Source organism: Malania oleifera, chromosome 9 (genome assembly GCF_029873635.1).
Source record: "Malania oleifera isolate guangnan ecotype guangnan chromosome 9, ASM2987363v1, whole genome shotgun sequence".
Taxonomy (NCBI): domain Eukaryota; kingdom Viridiplantae; phylum Streptophyta; class Magnoliopsida; order Santalales; family Ximeniaceae; genus Malania; species Malania oleifera.
Window position 1 is genome coordinate 56,256,647 of NC_080425.1, and position 20,213 is coordinate 56,276,859.

The 20,213-nt window shown below is 37.7% G+C and overlaps 1 protein-coding gene across 2 annotated transcripts; it reads left to right on the top strand.

Annotated features, from left to right (window-relative positions):
- Positions 1-374: 374 nt before the first annotated feature.
- LOC131164431 (RNA polymerase II degradation factor 1-like) lies at positions 375-17,316 on the top strand. 2 transcript variants are annotated; one of them, XM_058121610.1, is made up of 3 exons: positions 375-1,312; positions 15,630-16,524; positions 16,644-17,316. In XM_058121610.1, exons 1-3 carry the CDS (start codon positions 563-565, stop codon positions 16,823-16,825), a joined length of 1,827 nt encoding a protein of 608 aa, XP_057977593.1. In that variant the 5' UTR covers positions 375-562; the 3' UTR covers positions 16,826-17,316. The 2 variants fall into 2 exon arrangements, with proteins under 2 accessions (XP_057977593.1, XP_057977591.1); XM_058121608.1 differs by having other exon boundaries at positions 15,630-17,316.
- The last annotated feature ends 2,897 nt before the right edge of the window (positions 17,317-20,213 follow it).

Sequence of the window (20,213 nt, forward strand, 5' to 3'; positions counted from 1 at the left end):
TAGAATTATTTTTGACAAATATAACTTGTATTTTGTTAACTAGAGAACTTATGAGTATGAATTAACTTGTACTTTGAATGTTTACTTTTGAATGGCGAGTTTGGCCCCTAGATATGCCCGGGTTACCTTGTATTTTTTTTCATGATAGGGGTTCTCCCCCCCTTGTACAGTGAGTATATTCTTGATCAATATATTTGCCCCTTTTGATAAAAAATAAAAACAAATACATATTTTTATATTTAATAATTAATTATTTTTAACATTGTGTTTTGGAAAATAAATTTTTTTGAGCTTAAATAGTACAATTTTATGTTAAATTTTGTATTTATCTCAATTTTAAAATTAAATTCCAGACTCATTCTTTGATTACAAATTAAGTAAATATTATCGCTTAGCGGTCACAGTTCGTTGTCTTGGATCGGATTCGCATCATCCAGACCAACGCATGCGGCCATGACCTAAATCCCAAAGTCGCCCCAACCTCTCCCTCCCGAATCCGATTTCCCCAAAGAGGGAAATACGCAAAACCCTAACAAATTTTTTTCCCTCAATACTTCCAACTATGGATCTCTCCTCCCTTCCCGAAGCCCAGCAGCAACAGCTTCATCAACTCCATCAACAGTTCCAAGAACATCAGCTTCAACAACAACAACAACAACAACAACAGCAGCAGCTTCAGCAGCAGCAACAACAGCAGCAGCAACAGGTAGATTACGTGTCGTCTCAGGTTCAAACCTACGATCCGTCTCAGGTTCAAGCCTACGATCAGTCAAGCTATTACTCATACTATCATCAATACCAGCCACAGCAGAATCAGTCGCAGCAACAACAACAGCAACAGCAACAACATCAGTACCCTTATTATCAGCACGATTATGCCAATGCGTACCCGCAGCAGCCGCATCAGCAGCCTTCCCAGCCTGAATCGGTCCCGGTCCAGCCACCCGGGGTTCCTATGCCGCACGAGGTGGCAGCGCCGGCAGCTGCGGGGGTCATGGACAGCGGCGCCTCTGCGGGGGTGCCACATGGGCAGGTTCAGGTGCAGCATCAGCAGAATGCGTATTATCCGCAGGGTACGGGGGAGCAGCAGATTCCCCCAGGGCTGAATCCTGCAGCAGCAGCGGCAGTGGCCGCGTTGTCCCAGCTGTCGCAGTTTGCCGGAACAATGGACGCGGCTGAGCGAGCCATGGCCGGGTTGCAGGGGCGGCAATGGCAACCAAAGGCAGGGGGCTATGGGCCGATGATGGGGCCTGGTGCTGGGCCATTTCCGATGCCTGGGCCGATGCATGGACCTGGTCCAATGCGCCCACCGGTAGGTTGTTTTTAATTGAATCAGCTGCTTTTTGGAGGCATGCTCTTAGGATTTTGATGGTTTTGTAACTTTTGTTGCTAGGATTAGCTTCGGTGGTTGTGTAGTCTTATTTTTTCTATCAATTGAGTTTGATTTGGTGTTACACTTGGTCTTTAATGGGTTTTGTTGCTTATTTCATTTTCTTCCCCCGACCCTATCCTTTGCACTTGCACCTTTCTGCTTTGTAATTGGTTTTTCCGCCCACTACTTACTTTTTCATTCCCCGTGCTGTTAATTGTGACGCAGGACAGATTAAGGAAAGACCTGACTGCACGCTTAGGAGTGTCTGTGATTGGGAAAATTAAGGATTTTAGAGTTTGTGATTATGGTAGAAAGTAGGACCAGTGTTTAAAATTCTAGGTGTTGGAATTAAATGGGGATTTGTCACGACTCACGACAATGGTTGAACAGGTATCTGCAAATTCTGGCAGCAAGAAAAAAGATTTTAATTAGTCAGGGAGGGCTCGTAATGGAGTAGAAGATGGAATAGAATAGTGATCTGGGTTGCAAAGGGAAGAGTTGAACTTATGATGCTAAGAATGGTGCATGTGTTCAATAACTGAGAGAATAAGAAGCAGCAGCATAGAACCTAGGAAATCCAACTAGGGTTTATTAGAAATCCACTGACAGCAACCATGAAATCGTCCCGGCTACGAGAAAACACTTTGCGGGAAAATTCTTATTGATTCATCTCTTTAAAAATTAAAAGGCTGCAACCTTTTTACCCTCTGTTTGGGAGTTTAAAGGGGATGGAATGGGAAGGTTTTTAGTGGAAGGGAAAGGGAGGGAAGGGTGTGGTAGTTACCTCTCCATGTTTAAATGTTCTGTTAGAACATAGATGGGACTGGAGGGTAATAATTTATTCTCACATTCAATTAGAAAACCAAACCCCCAATTTGGGGGGTTTTAGAGGGAATGGAATGGAGAGAAACTTTTACCGTCCTCCCCCTCCTAAAAAATGAAACTCCCAAATAAAGGTATTTAGACCCCTTATTCCGTTTCCTTCACTTCCTCTTTCTTCTCTTCTTCACTATCACACTAGAACTCAATATTAACTTCTAAAACCAAGCTATCACTTAACTTTCAAGCATTAGTTGGACAACTGGACTCACTAAAAGTACTCTTGAAAATTACTTTATGAATAACAATCATTAAATTTACTCCCACATTGCATTTGAGTTTGAGGGTTTTATATTTTGGAGGTTTCAGAGGGAATGGAATAGAATGAAGAGGAGATTTTGATCTCCTTCCCCTTCTAAAAAATCAAATTCCCAAGCAAAGGTATTTAAACCCCTCCTTCCACTCCCTTCTCTTCCACTCATTTCTCCTCCTCACCAATCATATTAGAACTCAATTGGGAACTTCTAAAATGAACCTATGTCTTCCAATTCCAAGTGTATGATATTATAATTGGACCATCAGAATCATGAAAGGAATCTTAAAACCATCCCACAAATAACCCACGAAATTAACTTTAAAAAAGAAAATTATAACTCTGCCCATAAGTTCTAATGCCCGTGAATCTAAAAGAAAATGCAATCATTAACTTGATTTTCCTTTGGTTGTTTTATTGCTTGCATCATTAATTACAACTCTACCCATAAGTTCTAATGCCCTAGAAACAACAAAAAATAATTCTAATAAGAAAATGCAATCTTTAACTTGCTTTTCCTTTGGTTGTTTTTTTGCTTGCATCATTTCCTCCTGGTCAGCAGAAGCTCATCTTCAACATTTGAAATGTTGAAGTAGTAGCACACCATTTGTCTTGATTGTGCCTTCAAGTTTAGAGATTGGATCTTTGGTATTGATACCACTTGGTCTTCATCATTGAAGGCAAGAAGAATGTGATGTGAAGCTGTCTTCACATGTTAATGCAGCTGCAACATAAAATTAATAACACGGTGTAAAATCCCGCTCTTCTATTGATAGTTGTCATGACTGAGAGGATTAGAGATCATTGATGCTACACCTGTCCAAATTCATTTATGTAATTTCAATTTTACTGGTAGAGGACCATACGGTGTATGGGTGTGGAAATTCATTAGGAAAGGCTGGAATGACTTTTTTTCCTTTTATTAGATTTCAAGTTGGGAATGGGGACTACATTTCCTTTTGGTATGAGGTGTGGCGCGACCAAGAGGCTCTTAGTGTCTTATTTCCTACCATTTACAACTTGGCCTACAACAAAGAAGCCCTCATCAGTCATCACCCTCAAATTTCAGATCAGGGGGTCTTATGGAATATTCCTTTTTTTAGAGGCATGGCAGGTTGGGAACTCCATCAGCTCATCGATTTCTATAGCAACCTTTTACAACTTTTGGCACCAAAACATTCCCTATCATCCATATTGGACTTTTTTTATTGTCAGGTCCTTCTATAGGAAACTCTTTCCTTTGGAATTAAATCATATTAACTCCCCATGGACAAATTTGGAAGGCAATTGCCCTTACTAAGGTTGCTTTTTTTTCTTGGGAGGCAACACATGGAAATATCTACACCTTTGACAACTTGCAGAGAAGGGGGTTGATTGTCACTGACAGGTGTTTTCTATGCATGGTCGATGCAGAATCAATTGAGTACATCCTCCTTCATTGCCCCCTAGACCAGGAACCTTTGGAATATGACATTGACCTTGATCGGACAATGTGGGCTACCGTCAACTCTGTGGGGAGCTTTGGGCTTGGAAAGTGATTCATGCAACAAAGGAGACTAGAAAGGCATTTTCTCTCATCCCTTTTGCAATTTTTTGGTGTAGTTGGAAAGAAAGGAACATGAGAGTGTTTAAAAATTCAATTGCACCATTTTAGATCAATAAAGAGTAGGGGATTACTGAGGTTACCGGCTGGTATAGTGAGCTTGTAGTGAATGAAAAGGCAAGCTCTTTGTGGCTCCCTTTTCTGATGCCTCTTGCTTTTATTTACTCTTACAAGCAACTTAGGGCCCATTTAGTTGTGGAAAACATTTTATATTTTATATTTTTTAACTTTGCAAAGAATTATAAAAATTTTAGCTTACTTCTTAGTTTTTCAAAATTCATATTAAAAAAGATAGGAAAATAAATAGTTTTTGTTTAAATGTGCAAATTAGATTTCCATTTTGTATTTCTAGATTCCAAATAATTACAAAAAAAGACAACTTGTTTTTCAATTTTCCAGAAATTATATGATGTAATATCTGGAATTGTGAATTTTTGGACTTGAATTTTGAATTTGTGTGGGTTTGGCAGAAACTCTGCATAATCCACACAATTTAAAGTCCAAGGTCCAAATTTCATACTCTCATATGCAAAGTAAGAGTAGAAATCTAGAAAAATAATTTTTATTCTTTTCTTCTTTTGCAAGATGGGAATTCTTGGAACTTCCATTTTGGGAGAAATCGAAATGAGAAAGAGAGTAATGAGATGGTCCTCTTGATCAGGTTGCTCGATTCTTTTCATGTTCATTTGGGGAGTGATAATAGGGTTTGGAGATTTGGGGAGTTCTCTTGTAAATCTTTTTTACCCACTGGACTTGTTATTTTGCTGCTGATCCTTTTGCTTTGTATCCTTTGATTTGGAAAGCTAAAGCTCCCTAAAAAATAAAAGCTTTCATTTTGGACTGCAATACTTGAAAAAATTAATACCAATGATTTGCTTCAGAAGAGAAGACCCAATAAGCCCTGTACCCCAACATTTGTGCCCTTTGCATGACAAGTGAAGAGACTTGTGTGCATTTCTTTCTTCATTGCCCTTTCACATTGGCTATTTGGAATAAGTTATTTGGTATATTTGGTGAAAATTGGGTCTGTCCATACACTTTGATGGTCTTTTATACCATTACTTTTTGGGGGTTTTGGCAAAGGGTAGGACAGGAAAGCTCAATGGCATTGCATCATTATGGCTATTATTTGGTGTGTTTGGAAAGGAAAACTAGAATATTCAAAAGTGTGACTACTACTAACAATTTGCCTTGAAGTCGAGTGGTACATCTTGCGTTGCTGTGGGCGTAAGCAAATGGTTTTTTTTCATCATGTTTCTATGCAAGTCTTGCGCTAGGATTGGTTGGCCTTGTTATATTGAGTTTGGTCCTCTGTTTAAATTGCATTTTTGTAACTAGTTTACATTGATGTAAAGGGAGGGTTTCTTATTCTCCATGTCTTTTCTTTTTTCTTTTCCTGTTTCTGTCTAATTTTTTGATGTGCATTTTCTTCTCTCTTTTAATACAATTCTTTGTTTATAAAAAAAAAATCTAGAAAAATAATAAAAAGTTGTTTTCCAACTTTTCTACATAAATTTGGAAAATTGGAAAACAAGGTGGCTTTTTTGTAATTATTTGGAAAATTAGAAAGTAAAAACAAAGCTATTTCCATAAGCAAATTGTGCCAAAACTGTTTTTGTTCATTTATTTTATTCAAACATTGTAAAAATGAAAAATTATTATTATTATTATTTTTTTTGCAACTTTTTGGAAAACTAAAATGGAAAATGAAAATTATTTTTCACAACTAAACAGTCACTTGGCTTTGATTTCAGCATGTTGAGTGTGCCCAGCCGCAATATTTAGAGGACTGTGGGTGACAAATCTGCCATTACACTCCGGAGCAGCATGTGCTCTTCCTTCTCCTGTTGTCGTACAGCCAAGGTCTTCCTAGTCAAATATGTTATCTTCGTAGGACTGACCTCACAGCACATCTCATCCCACTAGTGTGCAATCTATAAAAGCAACATGGCATTGATGGCAGACGATAATGATAAATGATGGCATCATTTCAGGAAACTTGATATGGGGGATGCTTTTTCGTTTTTAAGCTGTAGCTTTTCAACAAACTCTTTCTAAACAACATTAGAATGCCATTGTCAATAATGATGCCACATACTTGCTTTGCACAATGCATGACTTTCGAAACAACATTAGAGTGCCATTGTCAATAATGATGTTACGTGCTTGTTTTGCACAATGCATGTGACTATGATATATGACAGTCTGCAACCAATCTTCACTAGTCTTTGAGGGTGCAGTATTTTCCATACTATATTAATATATCCATGAACATTTTTGTAGTCCTTGCAGGCCTACTGCTTCTTGTAGACACGGTTTCAACCACAATTCTCATACCAACTGACATAAGATAGAGTAGGGAGAGATCTGCCTATGGGTTTAGCAGTGCTTGGGTTAGGGAAAATAAGGGATTTTGAGGTTTCTACTTATCTAAATATGGTATAAGGCGGTACCAGCTTTTAGAAGTCTACTAGGGATATATTTTACATGGCTTTAATCACAAAGGGTTGGAATAAATGGAATTGGTAGCTGGAAATTCTAGCAATAGAAAGATTCGGATTTTAGGTAGCTAGGGAGGGCTTTTAATAGAGTAGAAGTGGGAATAGTGATTATGGTTGTGAAGAGAAGGAAAAGAAGTTAGGATGCTGCAAACAGTGTGCATGAACTGTACTGAGAGAAGAAGAAGAAGAAATCCACTCACAGCAACCGTGAAATCCATGTTGTCAAGGGAAAGCACTATGAAGCAAAATTTTCCCTCATTGAACTCATTAAAAATTAAAAAACTAACCCTTTAATAGGCTCCTTGCTTACCATCATGCTTGGACTACTTTCTTGGGAAACAAGGAATTTCTAAAACTAACATGTCGCTCAACTTCCAAGCATATAATTGAACAACTATAACCAACATATGACTCAACTTCCAAGCATATAATTGAACAACTAGACTAAAAAACAACAAAGTTTCTAGTCTGCCTCAAAGATCTGCTGCTGAAACATCAATCAGCAATGCTGCAAATGAAGTACTGCCCTTTAACTTGCTTTTCCCTGATCCTTTTATTGCTTGCCTCAAAACTGTTAATATATGCTTTTTCTAATGAGACGTGGTTTAATTGTTTCTTAATGTCACTGATTATGGGTAATTAACATGTGTAATTCAGTTACAAGGAATTGGAGTCTCCCTAGCTAATGCATTATTTGTGAAGCCGATAAGCAATTTTTTTCTTATTTTTTTATAAACAATCTAGTTGATCATTGCTTGTTTGCCTTTTGATGTGACATTATTTCTTGGAGTTTTTGAGATGTAACTGTCAGGAGTTCTTGACTGGAGCCAAAAGCCAAAGGCTGATGTATTGATTTTTTTGAGAGTATATCAAACTACTGGTTCTCATAGGGTTTTTTCTTGTTTTTCCCTATAAATTTCTTGTTTTTGCTTCATTTTTATCCCAGAAACTACCTAGGAGGATGCTTACTCTTGTGTACAACTGGCACATCCTTTGCCATTATATCGTGATTGCTCATTAGAAAAAGAAAAGAGGCATTGGATGATTTAGGAAATCATACTTGGTCCTTCATTTTCAGGGATGGTAATGAGGTGAGACTGGGTTGGGGCAGCCCAATCCCATTCGATCTCATTGAAAGGAAACTCCTCCTAAACCTTTGATCATTTTGAAATCACACAGGCCATCCCCAACCTAAAAAAAAAGAAAAAAAGAAAAAAAAAAAGAAAAAGAACATACTACTTATTACTAATATTGTACGCTTCTTATGTAGGAATGTTGGATAGGGACAACCTGATAAGCATGGTCCTATGCCCGGCAGCAATGCAGTTCCTTTAACAGGAAGCAGGGAGCTTCTCAGAACTTCACAGCCAACAGTTTGCTTTTTAAGAAAGAGATTAAGGTAGGCCAAAGGCCATTGGCTGTTTTGATGCCTGGAAGATTGTGAAGGATTAGATTTTAATCTCCTCAATGTTTATAGTTGTCAGTCTGACACTATTTCAAAGATAAAAAAATATGCTCAAGGTGCTGAGAGTTTGCTCCATGGTGGATGCTTGAAAAAAAGCCATCATAAAAAAATTGGAGATTAAAAGAAGCATGCTATTTTTAATGCAGTTGAAACCTTAGAAATATCCACATCTATGACCCTCACAAGGAATGAACTTAGAGAATCTGCATGTAAGGTTCTATTTGATTCTTGACACTTTAATTGGGGCAACTTTGGCCCTATTTTTGTGGGGTTGCTTCATCCTTTAAGAAGCTATGTGTATGTGCTGTTTGAGTTTAACATTTTAGCAGCTTCCAGAAAGGAAAATTTGTCCTCTTTTTTTTTCTTTTTTTTTTTCAGGTGTTTTTTAAAAGCTCAGAAGATTCTTTTACAAGCCAACGGGAGCTTTTTCTGCAAACACTTCATCTCGGTCAATTGTGAAAACTTCAACACTTTTGTGGTTTTATTTACTAAATGTTTGACTTTTTTTTTTTGACTTAATACTACCTACTCTTCAGTTGAAGTACCAAACAGTCTCATAACCACCTTTCATTAGCCACATCTGCGACTTTTTATCGGCTGTCTTTCATCATCCATTATGGAGCCAAACCAGCCCTTGAAAATATTTAAGATGCTGAGGAGTAACATATAACCACTTGTATAACATATACTAGCAACTTCAAGCCACATTGTGGTTGGGAAGAACCATATAATTGCTGCACAATCACTATGCTATCTAGACATTTATACTCAAGAACAGAGAACAACTACTAATAATAAGAGCAAGTCTAGTTCATGTCTAGATTTTTCCTTTCAACAACAGTCTCTGACTGCTGAAGTCCGACTTCCAACTTTATTTTGGATGGCAAGTGCCTCCGCCTCGGTACGAGTGGTCTCGGGTTCGAGACTTGGGAGTGGCCTTTCCAAAAATGGGGGTAAGGCTTGCCGACATCCACCTCTCCCAGACCCCACTCAAAGTGGGAGCCTTGTGCACTGGGTACGGCCTTTTTATACTTATAATCTCTATTTGTGAACACTAGTGGATGTGCAATCGGATGAATGAGAGTGACTAAATCATGCTCTGGATATACACAATGAAGGTGTCAAAAATCAACAATATTCTTCTAAAGAAGGAAAGAGTATTACGTTTCTTGTCTCTTCTTCCATGTGATGGATTTGCATGGCAGGCATGCATATAGTTTAAAAATAGGTCCTTCTGGTTCTTGATACCTTCAGTCTGTATATCCTAGCATAATTTTTTTATTATTCCATTGTCAAGTGGTTTACATCCACAAATATTGGTCTTGAATGAATGGTGCTGCTGTGCTTTGTTATCGTGTGAATTGGGAAGAAAAATTAAGACTTGTTCTATTTTAGTTTAATAACTGTCTTTGTTTGTTGGTGTAAAATTTTTCTATTTCATGTGCATGAAAATAATATGATGTGATAATTTTATGATATTTCGTGAGATAAACAGCGTGCTTTGGATTCTCTTATGCTATAATCTACATATATACATGCTTATATTTATAAGATTACTCATATGCTGCATAACATATGTGATATTATTTCTTGTAGATATTAATTTTCTCCTCTTTTTTTCTAACCTGTTTTTGTTGTTCCTAATTTATTTCAGGAGAGTTTGCTTGCATCTTCTAGTTGCATGGTTACGTTTTCTGGAGATTGCTTGTATATCTTAGAATGCCACTGTGTTCAATTTAGTGAGAAATGTGAACAACAGTTCTATCTCTGTGTTTCCTGCCTTTTCAATTCGGCAATTTTGTTATTACAAAAGGTTTCTAGTAGATGCATATCTCAGGTTTTTTGGGTATTGAGTGCATTTTTGCTGTATGAGATTAAGGACTGGGGAATTTTTTTCATGACGACAATTTACTAGTACCTGAAAATTTCTAGTGATTGTTGGGCTATATATTTTTTTTTGAAATCGTTGCTAAGGTCTGACCATACCATGGGAACCCTTTTTTGATTTAGATAGTTTTGTTGGTTGCAATTTGTGGGTTAGTATAGACTCATGCTTGAATGCATGCTAACTTGATAATTAAAAAATATGATAATGGGGAAAATATATGATGACAATACTAGAACTCGGAGGACTATGGAATGGATACTGTCAATTGTGTACTCTGATAGTTTGTCAGACATGAAGTGTTTACTGTTGTATGTGATGTTTGTTATGGGCAAGAAGTCTTAATATGGATATTTTTCTGCAGAAATCATTGTTTTTGGTGCAAACATTGTTCATGCTAGTATTTATAACTCAAGGGTTAATATTGTCTGAATGTTTCCTCCTGGACTAGGTTACGTATCAGGCAAGTCAATCCACTTAGCCTATTTACGTCATAATTTAATTTCATATAATTTGGAAAAAAAAAACTGGTTTTGCCTTGAGCTGTTAGCAGTTGTCTTGGATTGGACAATTTACAATGATATGTGTTAATACTTGCCTATTATCCTCCCATAAGCTGGTTTGGAATAAATTTCTGCTGCTGCTTATATTTGATTGTGAGAAATTTTTATTGCAGCTGTCCAAAATATTGAATAATTTAAAGCAATGTTTTTGCAAACCTCATTGACAATTCAATAGAAGGGTTATTATGTAGGTACTTTGGAAATGATTCAGTAATCAATATTTAAAGCCTTGACTTATATATGTTGACACCGTTTTTGAGGATATCAATGTTGGAAATTTGAATAGAAATGTTGGCTTAAAAAAAGCGCTAAGCTAATTGTCCTGTAGCCTTGCACAGGGAAATGTTCTAGAAATCAACCGCATTGAGAAATTACTAAAATGACATCTTGGTGCATGGAAAATAAATCTGTACAAAAGGTTCACGTAAACTACAATTAAAATTTGTGATTTCTCTAGGAAAATATAAGAACTCAAACTCATGTTTGTTTTGTGTTATAATTTTCAATTTGAGAGTCAGCATTTGTAATTGCACTTTTCTTATTGGATTTTCTTTCATTCTTTTTTTCTATCTTTTTCTCTTTTTGAGAAGGACTTCTTTTGCTGCTTTGTGTATTCAACTTACTGTTATTCAAGCATGTAGTGCTCACATCTTAAGTGAGATTTGAACCCAGTATTTTTTTTATTTGCCTTGCCTGGTTTCAAGGAAATACTATATCATTGGTGTATACCAATGGAGATAGAGATGTAAAGGAAATTGCTCCATGAATATCTGCCTGCTGGTCAACTGATGTTGATGCTGACATATTTCTTGATGTACTAGTTCCTTTCTCTTGGTGGTGTGAAAGGACAGAACCAAGGAATGAGTGGCAATTTTGTAAATATCAAAAAACATCTTGTTCCTTTTTAGAGCTAACTCTTTATAGTTGCCTTTTTCTTTTTTATTAAAGATGTTTGTTTACTGTTTAATTGTAGCTGTGCTTTTAGAGTTTTTGTCTTATGAGGAAATTTAAAATTTTAAGGTGTTTGCTGCTGCTATTGTTGTTGAGATTCTTTGACCACTATTAAGAAGATGGTTTCTGTTTCATTATGGTGAACTTTCTGTAGCGCTTTTAGGGGCTCTTGGCAATATGTTTGGACCTAAATTGACTATATGTGCTCTAGACACAAATTGCATTGGATTTTATGCTTGGTTAAGTAATCCTTGTGATTCATTCAAGATTATAATCGGCACATATATTCTGATATCATCACCTGGGAATGTAGCCATAGGATATGTACCATTTAGGTGTCTTGAAAATTTTATTATCATCTGACAGTTTTATCCTATACTGGAAGCTCTCATGAGCCCCTTGGTGTACCATCTACCCTTAATGGGCTTATTCAAATCAATTGATGCTTCTTTTCCCAAACATTTTAGTGGGTTGATCTTAGTATTAACTCACAGTACTGGGTTCAATGCTCATCATTTGATTTGGGTGCAGCTCATGCCATTCCTTTGTTGTAATTCCATGTCATTTGCTGAACTGTGGGCTCATTTACTCAAACATATGCGCATCGCAGATGAGATCGTTGTCCAGTTTTCTAAAATTTGATTTCAGTTGCTTCATCTTTTCACTCTTACAGAACAATTCCCCTTGTTGCTGAGCACATTCACTTTGCTCTTGATCTCTTTTATGGATTTATGGAGACCATCTCTAAGGGGTATGATCTGAACAAGGTTTTTTTGGTTGTCTTTTGGACTTGGGTGACTATTTGTTCAGGGTTTTGTTTGAGAGTACTTGTGGAGTGCAAGATCTTGTCCCTTTATGCTGCATAATCTTTTGGAGCGAGATGGATGCAGAAGGAGATATGGAGAAAAATGGTTGGTTCTTCTATGCTTCTGTTTATCATTATTTTGGTAGTAATGAAGTAGTAATCATAAAGCCATGGTTTACAACAACAGAGATGCGGAGTAGTGTTTAAATTTTTTCCTGTTAAATTGAATATTTTTGGGGTAAATGGACACTTATAATTGGGTAGCCTTCCTTTATACCAGGGCAAACGTATGTTGTAGCATGCCCTGCAATTCTTAAGGAAATTGCAGAGAAATATTTATACATTATGGCATGTTTGAGAATCAAGTAACGATCAAACAGTATCTTAGAAAATGTATCACGATGTGTTCTCAATTTATGGAAATTATGGAGACCATCTGTGAGGGGTCTGACTTGAACAAGTTTTTTTGTTATCTTTTGGACTTAGGTGACTATTTGTTCAGGGTTTTATTTGAGAGTACTTGTGGAGTGCAAGACATTATCTCTTCATGCTGCATAACCTTTTGGAGCAAGATGGATGCAGTGAAGATATGGAGAAATGGTTGGTTTTTCTATTCTTTTGTTTGTCATTATTTTGATCGAAGTGAAATAGTGATCATATAGCCAAAGATTACAACAGAAGAGTCAAGGAAATAATTTCCTGTTAAATTGAATATATTTTTTGGGGGTAAATGGACTTTGTATAATTGGGTAGCCCCTTCATACGGTGTAGTATGCCCCTGAATTCTTAAGAAAATTGCAGATCAAACTTTTAGTTGGTTATGGCATGTTTGAATATCAAATAATGAGCAAATATCATCTTAGAAAATGTATCAGGGTGTGTTCTTGGAAATCACAGCTCAAGTTGTTTGTTTTGAGTGATTACTGATTTCTAATTATTGGGATCTTGATGATGTTTATGTTGATTGCTCCCTTCTAGGAAGTCTTTATATATTGATTTTCTAGAATGCAAAACTTTCAAGTCTGAGGTATGGGAACAGTATCGTGGTGCATCACACATTATTAAATGCAGTACATTGGGGTGTGCTCATATAGGTGAAACATGGGACGTCCTAACAGGACGGTGAGGTGTTTCTAAATTAAAAGAGGGCAAGAAAATTAGTAATGCTCAAAAAACAAATATAATGTGATACTGCCCCACTTTTACAAGAAAAATATGCCATATTATTTTAAACTAAAACTTTGGATTGCTAGACTTGGCTGTCTGAAAGGAAAATGTGCCATGTTTCAGAACACTTGCACCGCTTCACAGTTCGTTGCATATTAATGTTTTCTGGTAACTATGTTATACATTTTAGGCATATTTTTAGATAATTTTAGCTCAGAGGGTTTCAAAGAACGTTTAGCCCTTGTAATTTTGCTTTTTGTCTTTCTTACTGACTGTTCTGTTAATCAAAATTGTTATGACGAGATTATAGTCTGATTTGAACCGAATTATCTTGGCATAATTCCATGTCCATCTGCCTCCCTTACCCACTTTCCCTCTCTCTCTCTCTCTCAACATCTTTGGGAATCCTTGGAGATTCCTACTACATGTGAAATTAACCTATGGTAAATGGATCGTGGATGTATTCTCTACCTGAAAATATTTATATCCATTGTTCTAGAGTGTTTTCAAATTCTGAAAATGCTTAGAGAAGACTCCAAATGCTCCCATGTTTGTCTTGCTGTTACCATGATAATTATGCATAGTACTAGATGGTGGGGAAAACAAAGGGCAAGGCGTGGGGGTTATGGTTTGGAGTTGGAACTATTTTTTGGGTTAGTAGGTTGGCTGCTGTTGTGGGGCGGGGCGGTTTGGCTTCGCTATATCCTGGTGGTGGTTCCCAGTCAGAAGGGGATGCTTATGATTATTATTATTTTTTTTTGGGTGGGGGGGGGGGGTGGTGGTGGTGGTGGTGTTGGAAATCCCTGCTGAACAGTCTTTCTATCGATGCATGGGCTTAATTTAGTGATTAGATTTTTTGATGAATTGTTATTCTTATGTTGCTTGAAAAAAAAGGCGTCTGATTTCATCTCTGTTTTTAAAGCCCCCTTTTCTAATTACCAAGCTCAATTTTAACTTTTGTTGCTTTTTAGTTAATGTGCAAGTGCAAGGGGTGACTAGTTTTAGCTTCTAAGACCCTTGGTTAAGGAAAGAAGGAAAAAAAAATCTACTTTGGATGGGTTGGGGTTTTGTTAGTAGGGGTGAATCCCTCAAATCAATCATCACCCTACAATTTTGATGCAGTTGTCTTATGATGCGAGTCCTACTCATTATTTTTGAAATTAGTCAGTGCAACTTGTTTGGTTAGTAAAATGAGGCTGTTTATTATGGAAATATTGGATGCAGTTTAACTTGAGAGACTTTGCTGTGGTTTTATCAAACTAATTCTAGAGTTTTGTCACCCTCTCAGAGGGCTTGAGATATTCCCTTTGAAACCACTTCAATTTTGGAGAAACATGCTTGTGTGGGCCATTTCTGATTTCTGGGCATATTTTCTTTCTTGCCCGTTGTGCTAATGTTGATTTGTGCAGTCTGTTCGTGAAGTTGAAATTTGTTTGATGCACACTTAAAACAGCTCATGGAGATGATATTATTGTGATTTTCACCTTATTTTCAATTGCATATATGTCATATTTTGTTGTATTCGAAATAAATTTGTGTTGCATCATGTCCAAACTCTCTGAGGCCTCCTTTTATAAATGCATTGAAGTTAGACCTAGAATCTATGGTTCCTCGTCTGATAGGTGTTTCAGGAACACTGAGTTGTGATGAGATGGGTTGGCCCAGTGGTGGCAGCTCTCACTTAGGCCTTGGTACTCCCTCATGGTCCTAGGTTCAAGTTGCCCTAATCTCAGGCAAGTTTCCCTTGTAGCTGAAAAGATGCTTTAATACCAGTTAGTGAATCATCTATGCTCCTACTGGAAGAGACATAATTACAAACCATGGTAGGATGTCTTCAACCTTTTTGAGGAGTAGAATTGATGCTTATCGTGGAACTGGGACAGGAAGAGTTATATGTTCAAATACTTATGTTCAATTTTTAAACCAGGTGTTAGGTCTTAATCCTGGTCTGGATTGTTCCAATTGCTTTTCACAATGTAGATCATAAGGTCCTTAAAGGCTTAAGCATGCCCTGCAGCATTTTTGAGGTGCTGTACTGAAAGTATGGTCCATTTCATCTGCATTTAATGTGTTGCCCACGTCACTAGCGAGCATTTATTCTTAATCCTTTTTATTTTCTTCTAGATCTGCACTTTTAATTGATCTCTGCAATATTGCCATAAACCTTAGAAGAGCTGTTTTTCAGGTTGGTCGGCCTTCATACAGGGGTGGTGGTAGAAGGGGTGGTGGACCATTTAGGGGTGGTGGTCGTGGAAACTTTGGCCCTCCAAATCCCAGATCAGGTGGCTCGGGTCCACCTTTTCGTGGGAGAGGGAGAGGAAGGGGTCATGGTCGGGGTGGTTCAAAGCGCTTCCCATCACATGGTGCATCAACATCTTCTCAACTGGGCCCACCTACCGCTGAAGATGGAGGATCGACTGAAGAGGAGGATGAATCCGCACCAGCTGTAGGCGAGGAGACACCTCAAGAGGCAGTATCTGAACTAGCATCAGGGAAGGCAGCTTCAAACAAGCGACCTCCACAGGCTGTGTGGTGTGAACTGTGTAGGGTTGATTGCACGAGTATGGAAATTCTTGAGCAGCACAAGAATGGAAAGCGGCATAAAAAGAACCTGCAGAGGTTAGAAGAGTCAAAAAATGCTAACAAACCAATAGCTGAAGCTCAGACTGAGCAAAATCCTCTAGCTGACTCCAAGCCAGAAGTCACTTTGCAGCCTGACAATAACCAGGAAAGTGAAGAGACCAATCAAACCCTTCCAGAAGGTTTGCCTGCCGAAGCTGATTCAAAAGAAGTTCAGACAGAAACTGAGCAGCAAAATGATACAGCGGAACAAGCTGAAATCCCTCAGGAGCAGCTCTCCGATTCACAAGTGAAGAAACCTTGGGTGGATCAGTCTGATAGCTGGCGTCGTGGCATGAAGCGCAAGATGAGAGGTGGTCGGGGAGGGAAGCGTATGAGAACTTTTGATGCACCCAGGCGACCAATGGAACCTCCGAAACCTAAAGTGGTTATTCCCCTAATCTGTGACTTGTGCAATGTCAAGTGTGACACACAGGAGATCTTTGACCGCCATCTTGCTGGTAAAAAGCACATTTCTAAGCTTAAACGTTTTGAAGGTCATCAAGCAATGTATGGTCCAATGGGGCTTAAGGCCCTTTACCCGCCTAACCCAATTGCACAAGCTCTTTTTCTTCCCCAGGGTCCTCCACAGGCGTTATATGGTCCTCAAGCATCATTCCCCCCGCCAGGGGCTTATATGCCTCCACAAGCTCACCAAGCAGCGCTGCCACCAGCTGCAGGTTCAGATGCTCGATTTCAACAAAATGCCCAATTTCAACAAAATCCCATGCCTCAAGGTTTGGAAACTTATGTATATGGTAGCCAGACTGCTACTACAATGGTACCTGAAGCTCAGTGGCAGCCAGTGGCAGCAGATGCAGAAGCCAAGCAAGCTGTGATCGTAAAGACAAACCCAGTAAATGGTATTTCAGAGCCTCAGATTACAGGATTCAATCCTCCTGTGGATAATGGTGGAGGAGCTGAGCATGCTATTCCAGTGGCCCCTGAATCTGCTGCTCCTGCCACCGGTTATGGAGCCACTGTCGATCATTTCAACTTGCCAGTACTTGACATGCAAGCAAAGGAAGGGGCAGCTGAGTAAGGGTCTGGCTACACACCTCGTGCTCTTCTTAGGTTTGATCTGCTAATTGGAACTCTTTGCATTTCCCCTTCCTGGCCCTGTAGTATGTTTTTTATTTTATTTATTTATTTTTGAGTGTTTTAATTCAGTTAAATTTATGTTAAATACCAACTCTTTCATCTCTCAATTCTGAAACTCTGGTTTAGTTATTACAGAGGAGACTTCTGGCTAATATTGTCCACCCTTTGATTTTACGTGTATTTTCTTTCTGGTAGGACTTTTCTTCTGCTGGATGCCCTATTGTGCTGACTAATGGCTGTTAAATCAAGGGTACTCTGGTTTTTATTTGTTTTTTTATTTTTAAGGTGTTTGGGGGGGTGGGGGTGGGGGGAAATCTGATCGACTCTGTTTGGAAAGCTAGAGTATGGAGCTCGAGATTTAGTGGATGCTGTGGCTATATTTCCCTTGATATTAGATGTTCTGCAGAATCCCATTTGAGGGTTCGAAGGGTCAAGGCTTGGTTGTGTATTTTTTGGTTTTGTGCCCGTTAGATATCTGTAAAGCAATTCCCTTTTCTCTATGTTTTTGTTTTTGATTTGGGGGAAATGTGATTGGAAAAGGATGGTCGTGAAGATCTATATTGGTGGCTTTTGCTATGACATGCAAATGTAATCATTTTTTGATCGTGTTAACAATATGAAATGAGACATCCAACAATCCAAAGTGGACCAAGTGGTTGGTTTGATCTTACATCCTTGGTTGGAAAAAAAAACAAGAAATAAAAGCTTGTTATAAATGATGCAGAAATTGATAAAAAAAATAAATAGAGATAAATAGAAAATAAATTGAGACAAGACCGAATTTTTTACGTGGTTCAGATATATCTATTTTACGGGCAGATGGGATTAGAATTTCATTATTTAGGGGGAATTACAAAATAATATATGATTGACCTTGTAAAATATATATCTCTCAAGCTTTCTTTTCTCTCGTATTCTTTCTATTCCTCTCCGTTCTTTTCTTTCAATTTGTACTTGCTCCACTTTTCTTCTACTTACAATTCTCTTGCAATCTTAGTTCTTATATAGTGGAGCTAGTAACTATTTTTTTTTTTTTTTTTACTTTTCTTACATGTGGCATCTTGCATGGGCAGTTGACATTTTCTTTTTTACTTTTCTTACATGTGGCAGCCAACATTGGTAGTTGGCAACCTCCACTCAAGCTGTCATTATTCATAATACTCTCCCTTGATTGTCACTCATATATTGACTCCTTTTGTTAAGATCTTTAAGATGTTTCATTCCAATGAAATGAACCAATTTCCTGAATGTAATAGTTGGCAAAACTTTGGTTAACAAATCGGATAAATTATCGCTTGATTGGATTTGCTGAACATCTATATCACCATTCTTCTGGAGGTCATGTGTATAGAAGAATTCATGAGAGATATGCTTCATTGTTATCTTTTATGTATCATCTTCTCAATTGAGCTATACATGTGGTGTTGTCTTCATATAAAACTGTTGAAATATCTTTGATTGATTGAAGACTACAATTATTTTGGATATGAGAAATCATTGATCTGAGCCACACACATTCTCTACTAGTTTCATGGATAGTTAGTATTTCAGAATGATTGGAAGATGTTGCTCTAATCGTCTATTTCACTGATTTCCAAGATATAGTAGTTTTTTTATAAAGAAATACATGCCTAGTTAGCATTGTGAGGTTCGAATAGAAATCTAGCATCTGCATATCCTACTAGTTGAGATTTGGAATCAAACTCAAATAACGTAAAATGTGTTTAATTCCATTCTAGTGTCGTCGAGTAGGAGCAGAACTATATCTTACTAGTAAATTTACAACAAATGCAATGTCAGGTCTTGTACAATTAGCCAGATACATCAAAGAGCCGATAACACTTAAATATGGTACTTCAGGATCAAGTAATTCCTCCCTCTCATCATGAGGTCGAAATAGATCTTTCTTAACATCAAGTGATCGCACCATCATTGGAGATCCCAAAGGATGAACTTTATCCATATAAAATTGTCTTAATACCTTTTTGGTATACTTAGATTGATGAACACGAATTCCGCCATTTACATGTTCATTATGTAGGTCGAGACAATATTTTGTCTTTCCCAAATCTTTCATCTCAAATTCCGCCATTAAATATTTAGCAGTTTTAGTGAGCTTTTCAGAAGTTCCAACTAAATTCAAATCATCAACATAAATAACAATTATAGCAAATCCGAATTTTGATCTTTTAATAAAAACGCATGGACAAATTGGATCATTTATAAATTCTTCTTTCACAAGATACTCACTTAATCGATTGTGTAGTAACGCGGATAATTATAGAAATTAAATAATAAAAGGAAGGAGGAAAAAAGGAATTTCAAAGGGGGACTCAGCAGGGTCTCGTCGACGAGCGCAAAGCGTTCGTCAACAAGCAGTCTTCTTGGGCACGTCGACGGGGAAACGTGTCTCGTCGACGAGAACTTACTGAGGGTGCTGATTTCAAGGCTTGAGATTCGTCGACGAGGGTTATGTGCTCGTCAACAAACCTTCTTCTTGGTCTCGTCAACAAGGCGACGTGTCTCGTCGACGAGGACACGTGGTCAGCCATCTATATAAATGCAAAAATCATATTTTTGACGAAAAATTCAGCAAAATCTTTCTCTCTCTCTCTCTCTCTCTCTCTCTCTCTCTCTCTCTCACACACACACACACACTAGGTTTCAGTTTCTTTCACTTCTCTCTAGATTTTCGGTCCCGTTTTTCCCCGGTTCGACGATCAGAAGCTACCACGATGATCCTGGGGAGATTCTTTACAACCTAATTGGAGCAAAATTTCGATTTGAGAAATTTGAGAATCATCCCAAAATCAAGATAAGTAGAATATTTACGGGTTATTTGGTTTGTAGGTTTTTCTGAACCCAAATTTAGTAGTACATGTTGTCATACTAGTGTGTGGGATGATTTATATGGGTATTGTGAATTCAGGGTATTGGGATTTTTACTGCAGGCAGATTTGGGAACTTAGAGGATGTTCCCAAGAAACCAGGTAAGATAATGAATGATTTATAATTCAAGAAATATGAGTATGAAATTATTCTGGAAAAT